At 42.4% G+C, this 20,662-nt stretch overlaps 2 protein-coding genes across 2 annotated transcripts; both read left to right on the plus strand.

Moving 5' to 3' along the window:
* The first annotated feature begins 1,168 nt into the window (after positions 1-1,168).
* LOC142966960 (gap junction alpha-5 protein-like) lies at positions 1,169-12,264 on the plus strand. Its single transcript, XM_076107087.1, has 2 exons — positions 1,169-1,448; positions 9,714-12,264. Exon 2 carries the CDS (start codon positions 9,839-9,841, stop codon positions 10,985-10,987), a length of 1,149 nt encoding a protein of 382 aa, XP_075963202.1. The 5' UTR covers positions 1,169-1,448; positions 9,714-9,838; the 3' UTR covers positions 10,988-12,264.
* Positions 12,265-13,847: 1,583 nt separating this feature from the next.
* acp6 (acid phosphatase 6, lysophosphatidic) lies at positions 13,848-19,737 on the plus strand. Its single transcript, XM_076107086.1, has 11 exons — positions 13,848-14,013; positions 15,677-15,902; positions 15,997-16,125; positions 16,777-16,907; positions 17,031-17,110; positions 17,202-17,289; positions 17,452-17,584; positions 18,078-18,178; positions 18,261-18,356; positions 18,461-18,626; positions 18,714-19,737. The coding sequence occupies exons 2-11, from the start codon at positions 15,684-15,686 to the stop codon at positions 18,846-18,848; spliced, it is 1,278 nt and encodes a 425-aa protein (XP_075963201.1). The 5' UTR covers positions 13,848-14,013; positions 15,677-15,683; the 3' UTR covers positions 18,849-19,737.
* Positions 19,738-20,662: the final 925 nt, after the last annotated feature.

Below are 20,662 nucleotides of genomic sequence, written 5' to 3' on the forward strand. Positions count from 1 at the left end.
ATTTTCTTGATCTGACACCAACATTGACAAGATAGCTGTTCCAGAAATGAAACCATTCCCTGATCTTACACCACTACATTGAAGGTTTGGTTAGGTTTAGACACAAAAAGTAGTTTCCAAAACGCATTAGCTATGCTAAGCTAACCAGCTTCTTCAAAATTCACCAGACAAGCATGCGAGTGGTAACATTCCTCTCTTAGCAAGATTCCTTTAAAGGCAAAACTTTAATATAGGAATAGGAGGGAAGTCCAGAGAGTGAATTTGACACACCATAAGCAGAAGACAGATGTAACAATGGTCAAATCAAAGAACGATGCAATGTGGCATTACAGTTACATCATTTGTAAATGTACATTAGAATTGTTTGTCCATGTGTGAGTGCCCATCCTGTGCCCTCGCCACATAATTAAAGCCATTTGACTGCATGTTGGCCCTTCAGCAAGGATAAATCTAACCTAAAAGATCCCCTTTATATAATGCAGTACGTATCTGCAGGCAGGCTGCGTTGCTAAGAGATTGGCCCGGGTTAAAACTCACACCCCATACGGCACACGAGAAAACGAGGAGGAAGGACGGAACGAGGAGAAGGATGAGCTCTTTGAGTTTTGTCTGTGACTCTTTGTTCGCATCCCAAACTTTAGCAGATGGTTTCAGATCTCGTGGCTCCGACACCTGACTTTATGACTGTTTCTTCTGTTTCTACTGCTTTATTTTTAGCCTGGGGAAATCCAGATTGGGGGGATGTTTGGGTCTCCAAAATAAAGCTAAAAACACATTTTTAAGAGAGTCATCCCATTCTGTATCAGTTTGTCTTTGCATTAATTTGACATTTTATAAATATTATTTTTTATATTTTATATTTGTATTAAAAATCTTGCATTATAGGAATGTTGCCGTGCCTGTCACTGAACACAGCACAGACAACAGAGCTGTAAACCTGAAGGACCACGCAGTAAATAAGAGCACTCTGGAAGTTTACTCTCAGCGGAATCGCTATTGATCCCAGAAAACAATTCCACTTCCTTTCCCCGTTGCCGAAGAATGCTTCCCAGCAAAAAATAGAGCACCAGGGATGTAAGAATAAAAGGTGGGGGTGAGGGAGGGGGGGAGGAGGAGATGGAGGAGGAGAGACAGAAGGGAGGGCCGTTGGGGGAATCACTCTTGTGATGCCCCTGCTTTTCTTCTCTTGCCCCTTGAGTGGACTAACAGTTTGGTGTTGGGTCGACACTCAGCTCAGACGCCGTCAACGAGAGCCAGATCCTCTTGATATTCACAAGAAGAAGAAGGCTGTCCCAACATCGCACTGAGTCTGTGGCCGTCTGCTCATCTCTGCATCATCACCTGCCATTTGTCCACTGAGTTCAAGGAAGACTTGTCTCATCAGAGGACGGATAGAGAGCCGCTACTTGATCAGAAAAACAGCCTTCCAGACTACAGCAGAAGAGCAGGTAAGCCATCAAGTTATCACAAAGCTACAACTCTTACTCAGGTGAAAGATGCAGACATTTAGATTATCACTGTGAGCATCCTACTACAAAACTACAGCAGTGGACTCTTAGCGATGAAATCTGCTGGAATGGGAGCCTGGTGTTTGTTAGAGTCCCTGACTTCCACGGCAGGTACAGCTGTCGCCTTACTCGCTCTTACTCGTTTTCATCTCGCTCTGTCTGTCTCTCTTTCTCTCTCTCTCCATCCTCTCTGCTCATAACTCTCAAGAGACAAATATATTCAAACAAAGTGCAGCACTGGAGACCTTAAAACATAGGGCCACCAGCAATGTGTGCGTACTTTTTGAACACTTTGAGGAGTTGTTTGTTGTGTTGTCTCAAGAGCAAAAGTTGTTCATTACAAAATTTGTGAGCAAAAATGTTTTAACCAGTAGGCCAAAATGTAAATGAATGCTGGAAAATGGATAAAGAGAACTGAAGGAAAATACACACAGTGTGTGAAAGCCACACACTGATAAGGTTGTTTTAAACTTTATAAACCAATGATGGAAGAAGTATTTACAATCTTTACTGAAGCAAAAGTATCAATATCACAGTGTCAATGAAAATGTTGAAGTAGTGGAAGTATATTATCAGCAATAAGTACAAAAGTAAAAGTATAGTATGCAGGTAATATGGCCTCGGTCAATGTGGTTTGTATATTATATCACTGGGTTATTATTACCAATGCAACAACGGGTTTGTTAATATCTTAACCTAAAAAGTAACAAGTAACTATAGCTATTAAATAAATATAGTATGGTTAAAAGCACAATATTTCCAACTGATATGCTGTGGAGTACAAGTAAAAAGTACCAAAAACTTAAAATACTCAGATAAAGTGGAAGTACCTCAGAACTGTACAGTGGTTGAGTAAATTAGTTTAAATACTTTCCACTTCTAGCCTTCTTCAGAAAACGGATGTATCGAACTCGACAAATGATTCTAGACAAGATTACAAAAAGTCAATAAAGTGCCTCAACTCAAATGAGTTTCCATAACAAATCAAAGACAAAGTAAATTCAGTCTGTGTTTTTTTCTTTCAAACTACATACAGACACATCATCACTGAAACTGAACCAGCTCTGTGACATCAGGGTGAATCCCACCTTGCCGCACAGTCATAAAAAATACTTTATATTTCAGAGGAATCAAAAATAACACGCTAAACAGCAGGTAACATTTGAGAAAAGATTCCTCACAACAAAAGATAAAAGATTACAGGCTCACTTATCAAATGATATTGTGTCCATTGCTAATAATTATTTTACATCACCTATTATAAAGATCTAAATAAAAGAAATCTAAATTTAAAAAAATCACAACAAGCCAGGCACTTAATCTGTCACCCCCCAGAAATAGCAGCGATCCAGGAGTTTCAGTCGGGAGAGTGTTAGTCTGAATTTTCCTCCATGAAACACCTTGCAGCTGTCTGGCCTGAGGGCTCCAGGATAATGCCATATGCAGCTAAACAATAGATCATAACAGGGCTGTGGGTCTGTGTACAGTAGTGGGCAGACGAAGAGCCAAACAGCCATGTAAGGTAGCAGGCAGCACATCGGCCCGCCGGTTTCTGCTCGTGAGATATATGGCAGCCTGGATCCATGCCGGCCCGAAAGCGGTGACAACAGGTGACTCACATGAATGGGAAGCATTCTCCCCCTCATCCCACATCGGATCCACTATCCCTAACTCACCCCTCCACCACGGCAATACTAAAACATGCCACGCTAAACTTAAACATGCTGATCTTTGATCGTAATCCCAGCACACATGGGAGAGATACGCACACCGCCACTGAAGTCCTGCAGCTAAACAGCTGGTGCAATACATACTGGGATCCATCCTTATGGTCAAGTTTAAAAGCTGTGTCACGTTTAAGCTTGAACTTTGTCTAATTCAAAAATATATATTTCCATCAATCACTCCACTATATCCTAGATAACCTCATGAAGCTGCTTCAATCAACTAGAGAGCAAAAATAACAATAACTGAATCCTGGGTATGTTTGGCATCCTGTATGTCGGGTTTGTTGATGTCAGCTGAGACTGATGCAACCTCTGAATAAATGTGTTAGCCCAGAGCAGTTGTGTGGTAGGATGTTTTTTTCTCTTACTCTGCTGTCGCTGTTCCACTGAAACGTTGCTGAGCTGTCACAACACTGCAAAGTGGCCGGCAAAGATATTTTGGTTACAGAGCTCCTGGCATGGGCTTTTTGTTTGGGGTCATTTAATAAGAGCTGAAATGTAGAGTTTATCTACGTCAGTGACGTTATTTTACTGGGGAGTATCTTTTTCATGAGAGAATTTGGAACAATAAAACATTTATATAGCCAGACAACCACACAACCTGCATACAAGAGAGACAACTGTCAGATAACCAATTAAGTGAGAAATAAAACAAAAAAACTATTTTAAGAGTGATAAAAAAAACTTCAGATAATAAAGTTTTAACATCTCACCAAGGGAAATTGACGAATGTCGCTTGAGGGATGTTTACATTTCATTCCATTTGAAAGGTCCATAATACCTGAAACTATAGGAGGTTTATACGTACATATGGAATATCTAAGGTTAAGTAGTTCCCGGATCTGAACAATATTTCAATGAGACAATAGAAATAAGGTAGTTTGAAAGCTATAACAGCAGAGAGTATTAGATAAATAGCATATACCAGTAACGTATCATTTTTTTCAGCCATTACTACTGAGTTGGCAAATTCTACGACTTCTTTAGTCTTTTTAGCGCAAATAAACACCTCAGCAGAGATGCAGTAAAATCATAATTAATGGGAGTTTTTATTTTGAAAAACTGAAACAAAAAAAGCAACCTCCCAGAGCATTAACAGTGATCAAACTCCCGGCATGAGGGGTCGTATTGCGACATTAGCGGTGTTTAACAAAATACACCTCAACACGAATGTCTAAGGCAATACATTTCTCAAGACTATTCATTTATTGTAATCCACTCACAGCAGAGATAATACAGCCATGAAGTCCAAATACACCATTTGTTTCTTATCTGTAACAAACAATAGGTTTCGTGTGGTTATGAAGTTGTCCTACACCAGAATCTCCCGAGGCCAGCCGACCAAATTTGGCTTTTAGTATCTAACTTCAGGCCCCTCCAGTGTGAGCCTGTGTGGCCACATTTGTCCCTCTAGAATATGTGAAATACTGTTGACATTTTCCTCGGAAATAAATGAGTTTTACTTTCTACTGAAAACAATTTAATTAGTTTGTCAGGGAATGGGTTTGTTAAGCCGGCGTTTTGAGATTGTTTGGGAGATTGCTAAAAACATTTACTTCATCTCCAGCAAATCCTCTCGGACACTCATAATAACACTATTGTACCCAATGCACAACGCCGTGTCAATACTTTCCTGCACTGATGTTATTCTAAACATCCCCCATTAAAGGGAAGCTGGCCAAGAAAATGTATGCCCCGCCATCCAATTGTCCGTGTGTTTATGAGGACAGTGCAGAGGAGGCAGTGTATCCTGGTCCTCTGTGAGGATGCAGAGTCTGTCAAACACGGCTTAGTGCTGAAAGGTCACTGATGGACTGTTTGAATCAACCCTGCCCCCTGTTGTTTCTGGCCTGTGGATACACTGCAGGCTGAGGGGGACCCGCTACTGTTGGCAGAGTTCAGTTTTTAAACTCATCAACTCAATTCGAAAAGAGAAATTTCATCATCAGCAGTTTTTTATTCGGAGAATACGTTTTTCTATCCTGAGCGTTAAAAACAACAACCTAGAACAGAGAAATAGTGTCTCTCTCTGCACTCTTATGTTATGACTGAATCAAAAAAAAAAACACTCAATGATTCTGTGAGAGACATAAATCTGAAATCATTGCTCCATGTGCCACCGTACAGCAATAAAAACATGGCTTAATGATCCTATAAAACCTCCATTCTGTCCAGGAGGTTTCTCCAGCCTGAGTCGCTGCCAGTCCCGACTGATTCTTGAAGCACAGTCACTGCCCTCTAAGGCAACACTGTGGCTGCTCCAACACACCAGAGGATGTATTGTTGTGTTGCAGGGGGAGAAAAACACACATTATTTATTCCTGTTGCTCCGCGGCGAGTCACAGCAGCAGCCGTCATTTCGCAGTGATGCAGTTTAATAGCTGCTATTTCTCTCTTCTCTGAGCTGCCTGGCTGCTATCCAGACTAGCTGAATAACAGCATGCACGTCTGACTTGAAATTTAAATACACATTTACTTAGTCCAGTTTACGTTTGAGATGACACTAAAGTGGTTAAATGACTGTAGTTCTTGGCTAGAGAGTCGACTTTCATGCGCAGTTTGTCATAATATCTCTCGAACACTTTGTTTCCATGGAAATCTTGTAACTCAACAGCATTCTTCCTCTGTGCAGGACACACAAAGGCACAAGGAGACTCAGATATAATGTCAGACAGAAAATAACTCACAGGTGCATAATACCCCATTTGCGCAGTTCACCGCTTTGAATACCTTATAACCAGAATTTCCATTACTCTGCCACAGCGATTATCAACAACTCTGACAGCCATGATGGTCTACAGGCAAACCAGACCACTCGGCAAAGGGCACAATGTGTTCCAGTAAATCCATGCTTATTGCCAGAGGAACAACAGGACCACAGGTATGATAGACAACCAACAGCAAAAGGTGCTCTTTAAAGAAGAGAAATTGACTGGAACGTCTCGGCTGGAACCTCTCTGCCTCCCACTCCGTTTAATACCTTGTTCCTTTTGTCCTTCGGAAATCATAATGTTTGAGATTGCTTCCTCTGAGGACAGGAAGAAGCAGTCGAGGGAAGGAGACAGAGACTTTAAGAATGTAGCCTTTCCCCAGTTGACCTAAGCACCACTTTGTCTACTATATTATCTTATATATCAAATGTAGTATTATAATATTATTGTGTATACTGTATGTATTCTTTTATGTATGTTTACAGATGACAAACCACAGTAATGGTGGAGAGTAACTATTTAAATACAGTGTTCAGGTCCTGGTTCCTTATTTTCACTTTATATCACATGTGACTGTGTTTCTACTTTTCTAAATTTGAGAGAGAAATGGTTTACTTCCTCTCAACTAAATGTATTTTGCAGCGGAGGTTATATGGTTGTAGACATTTTACGTGCAAAGCATCGGCTTCTAAAATATGATTATTATTTGCAGCATGGCTCAGTCCACAACTCTGGTCCAGGCTAAAATATCTTAACTACTGTTGAATGAATTGCAATGGAATTTTGTATCAGCATTCGTGGTTCCCAGAGGATGAATCCTGCTGACTTTGGTGTTCCCTTTATCAGCTTCACCATAAGGTTGGCATGGTTGTCAAAGAAATGTTTGACTCTTGGATGGATGGGCCATGTCAATTGGTACAGACATTCATGTTCAACTTGGGGTGAATTGTATAACTTCAGTGATCCATTAATTTTTCATCCATGCAAAATGTGTGTGTTTTTCTAGTTTCTAATATTTTGGTTTATGACCAAATACCTTCAAAACGTATGACATTCCTATCAGCCTCGGCTGCACTGCTCAGAGATAATAAGCAAATGTTAGCACACACACTAAACTAAGATGATCAACATTGTAGCCTAAACATTACAGCTACCTGTTAAACATTAGCATATTAGCATTGTCAATGTGAGCACGTTAGCATGTTGGGTTAGCTACAGCACCGCTTTGAGCTAAAAATGCTCAAGTAGCCTACATCGCTACGGAGCTCACTAGCATGGCTGAACCCGAAGCCTTGATTTCAGACTAAGATAACCAAACAGGCAGCAACCTCCGGTTTCGAACATGTATGTACAATGAGAACTGGATACAGTGTTGGAGGCTGGGCTTAGTTCATTACCATGATAATTGCTTTGCAAAGCTAGTTAACCTTGATATTTCAACATTGTTCATCGCCACCCTTTCATGTCACCTCTGGTTGTATAACAAACAAGATGGCGCAGGCTAAAAACCCAGATGCCAAAATGCCGCACTAAAGGGTTCAACTCGAGTCCACGCGTCACTTCTTATAGTCTGTGGCCAACTCTACATGCATAAAGTTGACCAGTTCCCACATTAAAACTTACATTTTAATGCATCAGTGACGGTAATCCAATACTTTAACAACAAGACACTGTTTGTGCCAAAAGTAGTAGATTCACTGTTGATACGTATACATTTACTTGAGTATATTTTGAGCAAATTACTTGTCATTGTATGTCAAATGTTTACATGGTGATATAGCTGCTAAAGGATCTGAAAATCATTGTAGCACCCCAGTGACAGATCAGTAAACCCTCACCTCTATTCAAGTTTTCACATTTTACCACTCCAGGAATAGATGGCAGATAAACACATTGTAGTAGTAGGTTTGTTGTCTCCCACATAGATCACTTGGATTTTCATTACAGAGTGTCGTACGTGATGCCAAGTGAATAGTCATCATGATACAGATTCAAAACCATGTGATAGTATCACAAAGGTTAACTTTAAATTAGTCCAGGGGGAGATGTATTGTTGTTAACAGGGTCTGCACGGGTGAGGAAAGCCTGTTGTCAGTGTTAGCTGATAAGAACATGGCTGTACCTCCTGCTATTGTGCTGGCAGGACTCTCACTCCCTTCCTCCTCCAGCTCTCTGCCTGTTTGTGATTTACTTCCAGCAAAGATCATCAGCTTCATCCGAGGAGGGCTTCAAGCCAGTTCCCTGAGTGGGACAGGGCCCGCTTCACTAACTCACAATCCCACTGGTCTCCAACTGTGACCAGTCAGACCTTAGCGGGAATTAGGTGCATGCTGGAAAGCAAGTGTCAGACGATAAACCTTCCCAAGCTATGTATTGGCCTATCAGCCTTGTGAATGGATAGAGATTGAACATTTCCTCTCCCACATTCTGATGGGGGTGTTTTGTTTCCCGCCTCTCCATGCTTCACAGATAAAGAGCACAATGCTCTGATTTTCCATCTTATTGCCATATATATACTTCATAGAGACACGGAGGGAGGGGGAGACAGACTGAGAGTCATTTAGATCATCTATCTCTCACACATAACTACTGTCAGTGTCAGTGAGGCAAGTCAAAGCCCTGCACAGTGCACTATACAATGGGAGGAACTGCTTATGGAAGCAACTGCTTATGGATAACACTTGGAGGGAGTTGAGAGGTGGTAAGAGAGAATATTTAAATCTGTTTGGCTTTTTTCACACACTGTGATTGTAGTGATTATACTGTATATCCAGCATGGCACACCATTAAAATAACAGTTTGTCTTAACACAGCTTTTGAGGAATGTTTACTATGTTTTCTGTAATCTTGCCAAGCAAGGGCAGTAGCTTCAGATGTGTGACGTGTTGGAAAAACCCGTCAAACTGTTACCTTCAGCCGTCGTAACAGTGTGTTATAATGAATCTGGCTTTGATCTCTAATTGCTAAAGTAAGAGTTGACAGCAGGCAAAGGCACATAATGCATTTAGATGTCAGAGGTCCCTCTTCAATGGAGTTTGATGGGTTTTCTTAACCCCTCAATGATGGGGGTCAGTTATTGCACTCATAAAGCTGTCTGGTCTACTGCCTTATAGGGTAATTCTTGGCTGAGGCTCGCCAGCCTGTCACTACCATGTTTGGGTCTTACCCAAACTCCCACTAATGCTGCAGGTGAAAGCGCACACACACACATTGGAAAGATGGAGAGATCTGATCGACGCTCTCAGATAGATCCAGAAAGCAGCGCGTAGGAGGTTTTCATTATCGCAGAGAGGACAGTGGACATTAAAGCTGCTGTCGTTGTGAGTGAAGTCTGCTGCTCATGGGCCACAGGCAAGATAGAGACCGTGCGGCTCAGGCCAGGTCACAGCATTGAAAGGACAAAGTCTCCTAGCTTTGACTTGCCCTGTGGTGGCCTGTTACGCTCTCTGTCTGTCTGTCATACATAACTTGGAAAAGGACACGGGGAATGTAAACCCACACATAATATATTTATTCAGTCATTTTTCTTAAAATATTTACTTTTAAATGACTCCCGAACTTCCTCTGCCCCCCTCTCTCTCTAGCTCATGGGAAAATGGTTGTTCTCATGCCACGGTATCCAGTACTCAAGCAATTCACAGACAGAGAAGCTATTTTTATGATGCCCCACAAACACTCAAAGTAATTTCATCTGCAGCAACATAGAGGACCTATCTGTCTATGACTGATATTCTCCTTTCTCCTTTTTTACCCTCCTCTCTGCTCAGCTCATCCTCCGACTCTCCCCCTCAGTGACTTCACCTTTTCACCTCTAGTGCACCCTCTCCTCGCACTTTCTCTCCTCCCGCTCCAGTCTTTGTGTCTCAGGTGCGTGTTCGGCCTGTGAGCAGTGATGGGGGACTGGAGTCTCCTGGGGAATTTCCTAGAGGAGGTCCAGGAACACTCTACCTCGGTCGGGAAGGTCTGGCTCACCGTCCTCTTCATCTTCCGCATCCTGGTGCTGGGCACGGCAGCCGAGTCGTCCTGGGGTGACGAGCAGAGCGATTTCCTGTGCGACACAAAGCAGCCCGGTTGCACCAACGTGTGCTATGACAACGCCTTCCCCATCGCTCACATCCGCTACTGGGTGCTGCAGATTGTTTTTGTCTCCACACCGTCCCTTATCTACATGGGCCACGCCATGCACATTGTGCGCAGGGAGGAGAAGCTGCGGAGGTTGGAGCAGGACCAGAGGGAGGAGAGAGGGGAGGGCGGAGGAGACCTGGAGGGGGAGAAGGAATACCTTCAGCAGAAGGTGAGCGGAAGAATGGCATCTGATGGGACTGGCCGTATTCGCCTGAGAGGAGCGCTGCTGCAGACTTACATCCTGAGCATCATGATCCGCACAGTGATGGAGGTGACATTTATCGTGGTGCAGTACATGATCTATGGGGTGTTCCTCAGGGCAATGTACCTTTGCAAGGCTTGGCCCTGCCCCAACCCCGTCAACTGCTACATGTCCCGGCCCACAGAGAAGAATGTCTTCATCATCTTCATGCTGGTGGTGGCCAGTGTGTCTCTGCTGCTCTCTGCGCTGGAGCTCTACCACCTTAGCTGGAAGAGCGCCAGGAGGTGTTTACACAACAGGAGGATGCAGAAGAGCAACCACAGAACTGTGACGGTGGCCGTGTCCGCGGCCTTGGAGCCCAACAGCTCACCTCGGCCCTCGGTCTCCTGCACCCCGCCTCCCGACTTCAGCCAGTGCCTGGCAGCTCCTAGCTCCATGAACCCCATGGCCTCTATGGCATCTCATCCCTTCAACAACAGGATGGCGCTGCAGCAGAACTCAGTCAACTTGGCCACAGAGCGCCATCACAGCTGCAACAACCTAGAGGATGAGGAAGACTTCACGAGGATGAGATACGACCAAGTGCCCACAGAGCTGCCCAACAGCTGCTCCCCATTGCCGCTGCTGCACTCCAGCTACAGTAAGGACAAACGCCGCCTGAGCAAGACCAGTGGTACCAGCAGCCGGGCTCGCCAGGATGACCTGGCAGTATAGACACACAACCAAAGAGAAGGGACAGAAAGATGAGTTTAGAAAGACCCAAAGAGGAGTCTGAGTGTTATTACTGAGTGAAGGGGTCAAAGCGTGAGGCTAATTATGCAAACTCTGGCATTGAAGCCAAACACTTGATCATAGAGGATGGACTAAATGTTCCCTTTAGAAAGAGACAGTGAGATCTGTAAGTGGACTATGTGAACTTGACATGTGTGAGCTCTGTCAGCAGATAGTGTTTGTGAACCAATCTGTCCCAGAGCTCGAAAAAACAAACTGCAAAAGAAAAATATTTTCTAAATGTGAAGAGGGTAACAGGTGTGATACCTGACTATTGCACATTTATGTTTTAGTAAAACAGTTAAAGCCAAAAACTAAGTGAGATTTTAAAAAAAAAAGACATGTAAGTGAAAATGACGTGATGCTTGGTGTGAGATGACAAACCATTTCTTTAGAAAGCAAAATACGGCTCAAATCTCAACTATTCAATGAATTACAATAGCTTTGTTCTGCCACTGCAAAACAAAATGAGAGATGAGAGATTTAGAGGAAATAGGGATTTAATATGCAATAAACTGTGAAGCTTGCCGCTATATGAATTTGATGTTTTTATGCAGCGCATATGCAGTGAATCAAGGTAACGTGCCTTAACAAGTGTGAAAATAAATCTCTTTACTATGACGTGTTTTTTATACAGATTTTTCAAAAAGCCATTGCAAAGACTGTAAATTTAGATTAAGCCGTGTGTTGACTTCCTAAACTGATTGCACGACACAGATCAGCAAACATCAAATGTATCTCAAGAATAGTCACTGTACAATCTAAAAAAGAGGTGTGAATAAAACTGTATTCATTAGTTATATATTTGACAGGAGTCTTGTGTGCAGAATGTAACCCGTTTTAGGACGTTCCTTATCCAGAGGGATTGAAGAGAAAAGAAAAAGAAGAGGTCCTGCTTGGATGCTGTTATGAGGAGACCCGGCCACTGGGTGGCAACATTGCACTTGTGCTTTTTAGTTTCTGTCCTGGAGCCATTGTTGTAAATAGTGAATTTGTCTCTATGCAATGTATGTTTCAGTTGATATCTTTGAATGTATGTTATTTCATTTCCGGTGTCTTGCAGAATCATTGTACAGGTTGTTTATGTTTATCTTACACAGCAAACATTCTTATAAAAACACAGGAATCTTTTTTTGTTTGTTTTTTGGTTCTTTCACACAGACTTGTATGCAATAAATGTCATCACTCACTCATCACAAATAAATAAATCATCAACTGTACATTCCGCTCTGTTGTCTTCAAGGTGTGTGATTAATGCAAGTACTTCTTTGATCTTTATGAAACATCAGATGTGTGTTACTGATATATTAAACGCACACTGAATAACACTGAGCTCAGAAAATCTTGTGGTTAATACAGAAATGCTATGAACTAAATGATAAGTGGAAATAAACAAGATGATGTTGCAAACAGCAAACATATATGAAGGGTTTCCTGCATTTTTAGATCAGTATCCTATCACCACTTGCATTCTCCAGTCTGTTCTCACCAGAAAGGCCCTGCAGGGGACAGACTGCAGGGGATGTGCAGTATTTACACAAACAAAGACTGTCTCGCCATCACTGCCAGGAAGCTGAGCCCTAATATCCAACTTGGTCTGTCACAAGCTGAGTCGAAAGCAAAGCTACAGTAGATGCTGCCATTTTATTTGTTTGTTGCCGGATCTTATTATCATTGAATAAGATCATGCTATAAACAGCTTATATTTTAGAGCAGCAGCCAGAGTGATGACTTCACACTGCTGTCCAATAAAATCTTCTCTCTTTTAAATCACCCATGGGCAAAGCTGAGGCAATGTTTTTTATGATCCGATAGAGGTATTTGCTGGGGCCAAATATATTCAGTACAACTATTATCTCAGGATTGAGGCTGGTCGTCCACTGGTCGGAAGGTTGGTGGTTAAATCCCCGGCCCCTGTGGTCTACATGTCAACGTGTATTTGGGCAGGAGATCCCAAATTGTTGTGAGTATGCATGTGAATGTATTACACAGGGAAAAACAGGCAGCATGCAGTCCATTTACCACCCCATAGGTTTGGTTTTCCAAAAGACTAACGATACAACAATAAACCCAATAGTACAATAATATTCAGCGCTAACGCACATTTTGTCACTTCTATAAATAATTTCAATGCCCCTTCTCTGGGGATGAATGTTAGGTAAAATATTTGCCACATGGCTTTTAAATTAGAATAATCTACATTTAAGATGGAAGATTCAGGAGTGGAAGAAGTGATCATTACTTCATGAAAAGTAAATTTCACTTGAGTATAAGCGATGAAATCTCGTCTCTTTTATATTCAGTTTTATATTTATATATCAGTCAGTTTTATATTAGGCCTATTACAGATATGGGTGAACCATGATGCATTGATCTGTAGCAGCTATTTCTTACTATTTTATATACTGAGTATGTAAACGTAAATGTATGGGTGACATGTATCATATACGTATGATATGTATTGGACATTTTAATCTGTAACATAACTAGTAACTGTGGCTGTCAAAATCATGGTGTGGAGTAAAAACTACAATATTTCATTGTTGAATGTAGTGGAGTAAAAGTATAAATAAAAAAACACAAGGGAGGATAAAACAGTTTTATATTGTCTGGTTCTTATCTTCATAATGAAAATATTCTTTGTCTTTGTTTGGGATTAGAAACTTTCACGCGCAATCAAATGGCGTGCAGACACACCTGTAGATGGCGTTAGCGCGCTTTGATGCATCTTTTCTACCTTTTTACAAAAGAAGAAGAAGAAAGATCCCATTGTGGTTACTGGGAAATGTAGTTCTGTCCACATAGCTATCACCTTCACTTTCGACGTCCAGCGGCATTTGCCACCCTACAGTTCCCGACTTGTCATTGACTTGAAGCGGTGGGAAGAGTTGCTTCATGTCAAGATAATCTGTTATTTACCGAGTGTTTTATTCACTATCGAGAGGAGCAAAAGATCTTCGTTTCATAAAGTAAGTAGCTAGCTGTTAGCTTAGTTGGCTAACTCACAAGAGTGGGCTTCGTTGTCATGGTGCAGTTAGCTGGAGTGTGGAGAGGTCAGACCTCATGTTGTCACGCTGTGGTCAAACTAGCTAGCCATGCGTGGAAACGTGTTTTCTTCACGTGCTTCTAGCAGCAACGGGGTTCGTATTGAAACGAGTAAAGCAATGTTTGATGGGCAGCAAGAGACAGTGTGAATAGTCATGATCTAGTTAACGTGTGGATATGAAGAGAAGCGTTAGAGCTGATCGTTTCATCCACGGCATCGTTGGACTTGAGGGGATGTTACATGTTACAGGTTCGTCCATAACACATAGTATAGCTCACAGCATAGCTAACATTTGAGAAAATGTGATGAGCATTTCCAAACAAACAGTATATATGCTGCTATTTTATGCAATTATTCTAGTTCTGCATGTAGTTATAACTTCCTCCTTTTGTAAGGAAGTTACGTATCATCCGCTGTAAGTACCCAATGTGTGTGTGTGTGTGTGTGTTATACACACACACACATTGGGTTAACTTGAGCAGTAATGTAAATACGAATGGTTAATGCAACAGGTTGCAAATACATGAGGTAGGTGGATATGACATTGTATTTGATATTTACATGTTAAAAAACAGTGTGTATTGGTATACAACAAAGTTAGTTCTACCTATTATATATACTGTGTGAAGTGCCTTCAAGTGTTAATTTTAAAAATAAATGTTATTTCTTATCCACAATTATCTTCATTATAATTGTAGGCATCTGTATTTCTCCTAAATTCACCAAAAGTTGGCATTAGATAATGCCTCATTTGCATATTTAAACATACAATTTGAGAAAACTTGTATTGCAAAAAGTAAGTGTCTTAATGTAAGTATTTATCTGGGGAGGTTTTACGGTGATGTGAATTATTTATCCTATTCAACATCCTATTCATTCATTTCAAGAAAACACTGTTTTCTTGAAATTAGTTTTTTTTAATACTATAAGCAGGAAATCTCCTCGTCAGAAGCACTGACATACACCAAACTTTACACTTTCATTCTTGTCTATATTCTGAAGGTTTTTACAGAGGGATTTGTTTATATATATTATTAATAGCTTGATTTATACAACATTTTAATACTTAAAACATGGTGAAAAACAAGTGTAAACCTTTTTTAATGCAGCGTATATATAGTAGATAAACATAGAATGGAATTGAATAGATCAGCTTCATAGTCACCGAAACACCGGTCCAGCTATATGAGTCAGTATCGGCCCGATATCGGTATCAGTGTATCCTTAAGTTTAATAAAACACACAGGAGTATACATATGATAAACTGCTCTAGCGGGTATTTGCATCAGCATACTGTAGGTAAGAAAGCGACACCGGGGAAGGAGGACAAATCAACTTTGGTTCCCCCAGATAAAGTGAGCTTAGGGAATGAAACTAGTTCTACAAATCTGAGGACACGGTCAGAGTTTTCTCAGCAAGGAATGTAACAGATTGTTCCTAACGCTGGATGTTCGTTGTGCAGGGTTAATACACGGGTTGACGTTACTGTCATTATAGAAGTCCTTCTTAATCTTCCTCTGAATATTAACCGTGATGCGTGTGTAGTTAATTCAGACCCTCGAACAATACGTCTGTTTGTTTCACAGCTCGGCCATGAGGAATCTTTGGACCAAAGCAGGTGTTTTCGGTTCAGTGTCGGTGGCTTTCGGTTCAATGCTGTGGTCACAGAAGCAAGCTGAGTCGGACCAGGTGGCTTCCAGTTGCACCTCCGCTGATACAAATCCTAGTTCTCCCTACGAACTCAAATTGGTCCAAGTGCTGTTCCGACATGGTGCTCGAACGCCGCTAAAGTCAATACCTGGCGTTATGGAGGTAGAACTCTTTTTCTGTGTTTCCTCGACTCGTTAAGTGCCCGTGTATATTTAAAAAAAATGATCTTTGTATAACAAGTCTTTGTTGGGTCCAGGTCCAGTGGGTGCCGAAACTCTTGGAGCCTCCGGCACACACCCACATCAACTATGAAGTGACAGATCTTCACGGGGGCCCGAGACCCCCGGCTCCTGTAGAAGACAGCTATCGTCAAAACGTCCTGAAGGTAGGTGTGCTTTGTGGCGATCGAATGTGGTCAGATAAGAACAGAGCGGAAGGAACAAATTCAGGTGCGGCAACTTGTTCAGTTGGTTCTCGGTTAGAGGCTTTGTGTGAGGATACTTTAGAGGAGGAGCAGACATTTAAACAGGTAGTAACTGGAACAGCGCCTCTGACATTGAGCAATCTGGCATAGTTGAACCTTTACTGGGCTTTTTCTGCTTTGCCAAGTTTATACGTGCTGTGGTAAAGGCCTGGTGTTTAATGTTATTTGATCTCTGTATATTTAGATGTTCTTTTGCTTCATAGATGTGAAGCTCCCCCCCCTCTAGTGGCCTCTAGGATTCGTCATTTACAGATGACGTGAAAGCGGCTTCATTCATTCAACAGCTCTCTGTAACGCTGCTGAACTGCGTGTAGAGCTTCCCAGTGAGATGTGTTTGCCAGCCTCTGTCCGTAGAGATGAGAGTTTCCTGCGCTGAGTTAGCTGCTTTGCTAAAGAGCTTTACTGCGCTGGATTTAGCTTAGAAAACCAAATCCCCACAATATGGTCTCCCGCCATCCTCGTACCACATTCACTCTGGATTCCTACGTGTGTGTGTGTTTGTTAGGCCACATGTGTGAGTATAACCGGATCCTGTTTTGTCGCCATTGGCAGGGTGGCACGTTCCCCGGTCAGCTGACCACATTGGGCATGCAGCAGCTGTATGAGCTGGGCGAGAAGCTACGGAGGAGATACGTTGAGGAGACCCATTTCCTCAGCTCCACCTTTAGCCCAGCTGAGGTCTAGTAAGTGTTGGACAGCAAGAGCCACTTGCACTTTTCCTGCACACGACAGTTTTGATACATTGTGATAAATAAGCCCAGTACAAAGGATATCAGCCTAAATGCTTTACTTTTTTCCATTTTTAGTGTGCGCTCCACAAACATCTTGAGGACCATTGAATCTGCCAAGTGCCTGGTAGCCGGGCTCTTCCTGCAAAAACAAACAGGTAGTTTAGAAAGCCACATGTGCACGATGTTGTTATTCCTTTCTGGATCTCATCGAATCTGTTTTTTTGTAATCTTCTGTTCTATTTAAAGAAATTGTCCCCATATTAACAACGGAGGCAGCATCTGAAACCCTGTATCCTAACTACCGGGGATGCAAGCTGCTCAAAATCCTTGCCAGGTATGTAAAGTACATTTTCATAGCAGGCCTCACAGCATCCTTTGCACTCGCTACCCCCCCCCCCCCCAAAAAAAAACCTGGAATCCAGAGTTGCGATGCCTCTGACAGGTTGTCACGGTGTGTCTTGTGTTTGGTGGCTGACGCTGTGTGTGTTCTGTGCAGCCACCGCTGGGCAGAGTCGTCCACTCTGCCAGACATTGCAGCAGACCTGCAGAGCATCTACAGCGCGCTGGGCATCGCCGCTCACCAGCACATCGACTTCATCCTCATTAGGGACGACATGGTCGCCAGACAGGTGACACCACCGCATCATGATTCCTGTGACTTTTATTAGGTCTCACCACACGCTATCAGAACAACATAGGATTATTCTGAGGACCTGGCAAAGCTGCTTGTTGTGCAAAATAAAAAACTCCACGACAGAGTTCATCAAGTTTCTAGACATTCTAGCAAGCTAAAAATAACAGATGCAGCGTGATCTGAATTTGCTGATTGTTTCCCCCAAATACTGTTTCAACCAAATACTACAGCCCTACCCTAAAAGCTACTACTACTTTACTCTCACGGCTCTATACTGACACCTTCTATACTGTAAGTTGCCCACAATAGACACCATTTTGGAAAATAACTATGATGGGCAAACCTGTCGAAAATATCTCATAACCAAGATGGTGGCCCCTGTAAAAAAAAAAAAAAAAAGTGGGCAAATCTTCAGCCGTGTTGGTTTTCCTTATGAGGCTTGTGTTGCTCAGTGACACTGACTGTGTCGAGTCTCTGCACATTAACAGGCGCACGGCCTGGCCTGCCCATCAGAGCTGGACACCTGGAGGAACACAGTGGAGCAGAGAGCTGTGGACATGATCTGCCACGTGTATGGACACAACAGCAGGTTAGATCAAACAGAGGAGGGGCTTTTTTTATTTGTATGTAGACCATTTGTTATAAGTTTAATTCTTCTGCTCTGTTTTTAGCACGGACAACTTGCAGCTGTGTGTGGGACCCCTGCTGCACTCATTCTTAACCAACATTGAGAAGAAACTTGAGGGCACCTTACCAGAGCCAGACAGGTGGGACCCCTCTGGATGGACTCACCCAGTATTATTATTTTTGCACAAACTTCATTGTGTCTGGTCTTTTAAATTCTCCACTGATAATATTCTGTCTCCATCAGGAAGCTATTTTTGTACTCCGCACATGATACCACTTTGATCCCCTGTTTGATGGCTCTGGGCATCTTTGACATGAGATGGCCACCATTTGCCGCCGATATCACTATGGAGTTGCACCAACACCAGGAGACCAAGAAGCCCTTTGTTAAAGTGTCCTACATAGGCCAGGTAGGGGATGACAATGTGTCTGTTCATTTGAGACGCTTTTGCATATTTATTTTTGTGTTTTACTTTGAGTTGGTTATCTCTTCCTAGGATCAACTCATACCGGGTTGTAGTGGAGTCTACTGCCCCCTGGAGGAGTTCAAGCAGGTCCTCTCAGCATACTCCCTGAGCACTGAAGCCTACCACTCACTTTGTAACAGCACAGAGGGCCTGACCGAACCCTGAGCCATTAACTCACGTCTCACCGCAGTGCTATCCGTGACATTACACGCTGACAGTAACCACATGTTTCTGTTTCTTCTACATCCTCCTCTCTCACGCCATCCAGCTACCGTCACCAGGGAAAGCTTTCTTGAGTGTACAAGTCCTGGATTACAGCATCAGTTTACATCACACTCTTATTTCATAGTTCCTCATCTTCATGTAAGCAAGGCAGTAAAATGTTCCATTTAGGTAGATGGATTTAATAGTTATGGCTTATTGACAAGTATAAGCGCAGAATAGTTTAGCCAAACAGTGTTTACGTGATATCAGATGCTTAGGGCATATCTGTGTCTGTTTGTATGCAATTAACCTGTGTGGCTGGATGATGAAGGCTCCATGTTTTTCTTATGGTCAACGAAACCTCTGGCCCCGTTTCTAAACTTTAAAAGCAGATGACAAATACATACTTTTATTTGCGGAGATACTTGTTTTAGGATAATGTGGCAACAATGCCGTAAACTGACTACTGATGCAATTGTTGTTCACAATCAAATCTTTCACATTCAATCATTTCATTCGTCAAGAGACACTGATCAGTGCACCATGCACTGGATCTAATGTTCGGGGATTGAACATTAGCGTGGAGGTGAATGTCCTCATAACAATGTAGAATCTGCAGAAATGTGATAATTCTGCTACGGTATGTGTTAAGATTGAAACTTTAGGTTGCCTTCTTGTGGGGATTTGTTGGCACCATCAGACCACAGTATAATGTATACATGAATACCTGCCCATTATATAGACCTGTGTTACAATAACACGCATTGTACCTCATCAGCGGGATTGTCCCGTGAGCTGCTGTTTAAAATACAACGGTTTGCATTGGTGACTCATAAAGATTTCAAATCAATATTAAGTCTTTTTTTTTGTGGGGGGGGGGGGCTTACATCACGTGTACTGATGTCCTACCAGCTAAGTAAAACTTTAATACAGGGATTACTAAAGCACAACTAGTGTAGTAGAGTTCAAATGCATCAACGTGCTTGCACCTATTTTGGAAGTGTGGTGTCCTCGGAAAGCAGCTCTTGCTAAATACCTCGTGATGAAATGTCGACTTGGCAATGCTGCTGCTCTGTATGACTTGCTCTCTTTGTTCGAGCTCAGTTTTTGGTAAACTGGTTTGACGTGTAGAATGAAAGACACCACCTGATCCACATGACTGACGAGATGTGAATAGTCAAGAGCCATGTGGACCCGTACACGCGCACACACACACACACTCCATAGACAACATGTATGTACCAAAACAATATCTTTTATTTGTAGTCCATCACCACAGCCCTGGGAGGCTATTCTGCACCAAAGCCAATGGAGAAACACATGACAAGCTTATACAATAGAGAAAAGAGAGGAAGTCAGCTGGATGGTTTAGCAGTACGTGTTTACATTTCCGCGTGTCTCCCTCTGGACACCACACCTGCCTTTCTAAAAATTGTACCAGATCTACCTAACTCTAGTTCTATGATACCTGGCATACCTGCTGTGGCATGCAGCCACTCCTGTCCCATTCTGCTGACCATTGGGGGGGATTATTGCTGTGGGAATGATTATTACCCAGAGTCAACAAGAGAGTCAAAAGCAAAAAACGGGAACAAGAAGAACACACAAAGCACATCTGGGTATTAGCGGTATTATTCACGCTGGCCAACGTTGAGTCCTGAAAGTTTTGGAGCACCGAGTCCAATGTTCATCTGGACCGGGGTTTATCGTTGTGCTGCAAAGCTGCCAGGACCCTCACTGTGTTGCTCTCAATGGTAGAAAGAAGACGCTTTCTG

The sequence above is a fragment of the Anarhichas minor genome, unplaced genomic scaffold (genome assembly GCF_050575085.1).
Source record: "Anarhichas minor isolate MPS153535 unplaced genomic scaffold, ASM5057508v1 ptg000004l, whole genome shotgun sequence".
Classification (NCBI taxonomy): Eukaryota; Metazoa; Chordata; class Actinopteri; order Perciformes; family Anarhichadidae; genus Anarhichas; species Anarhichas minor.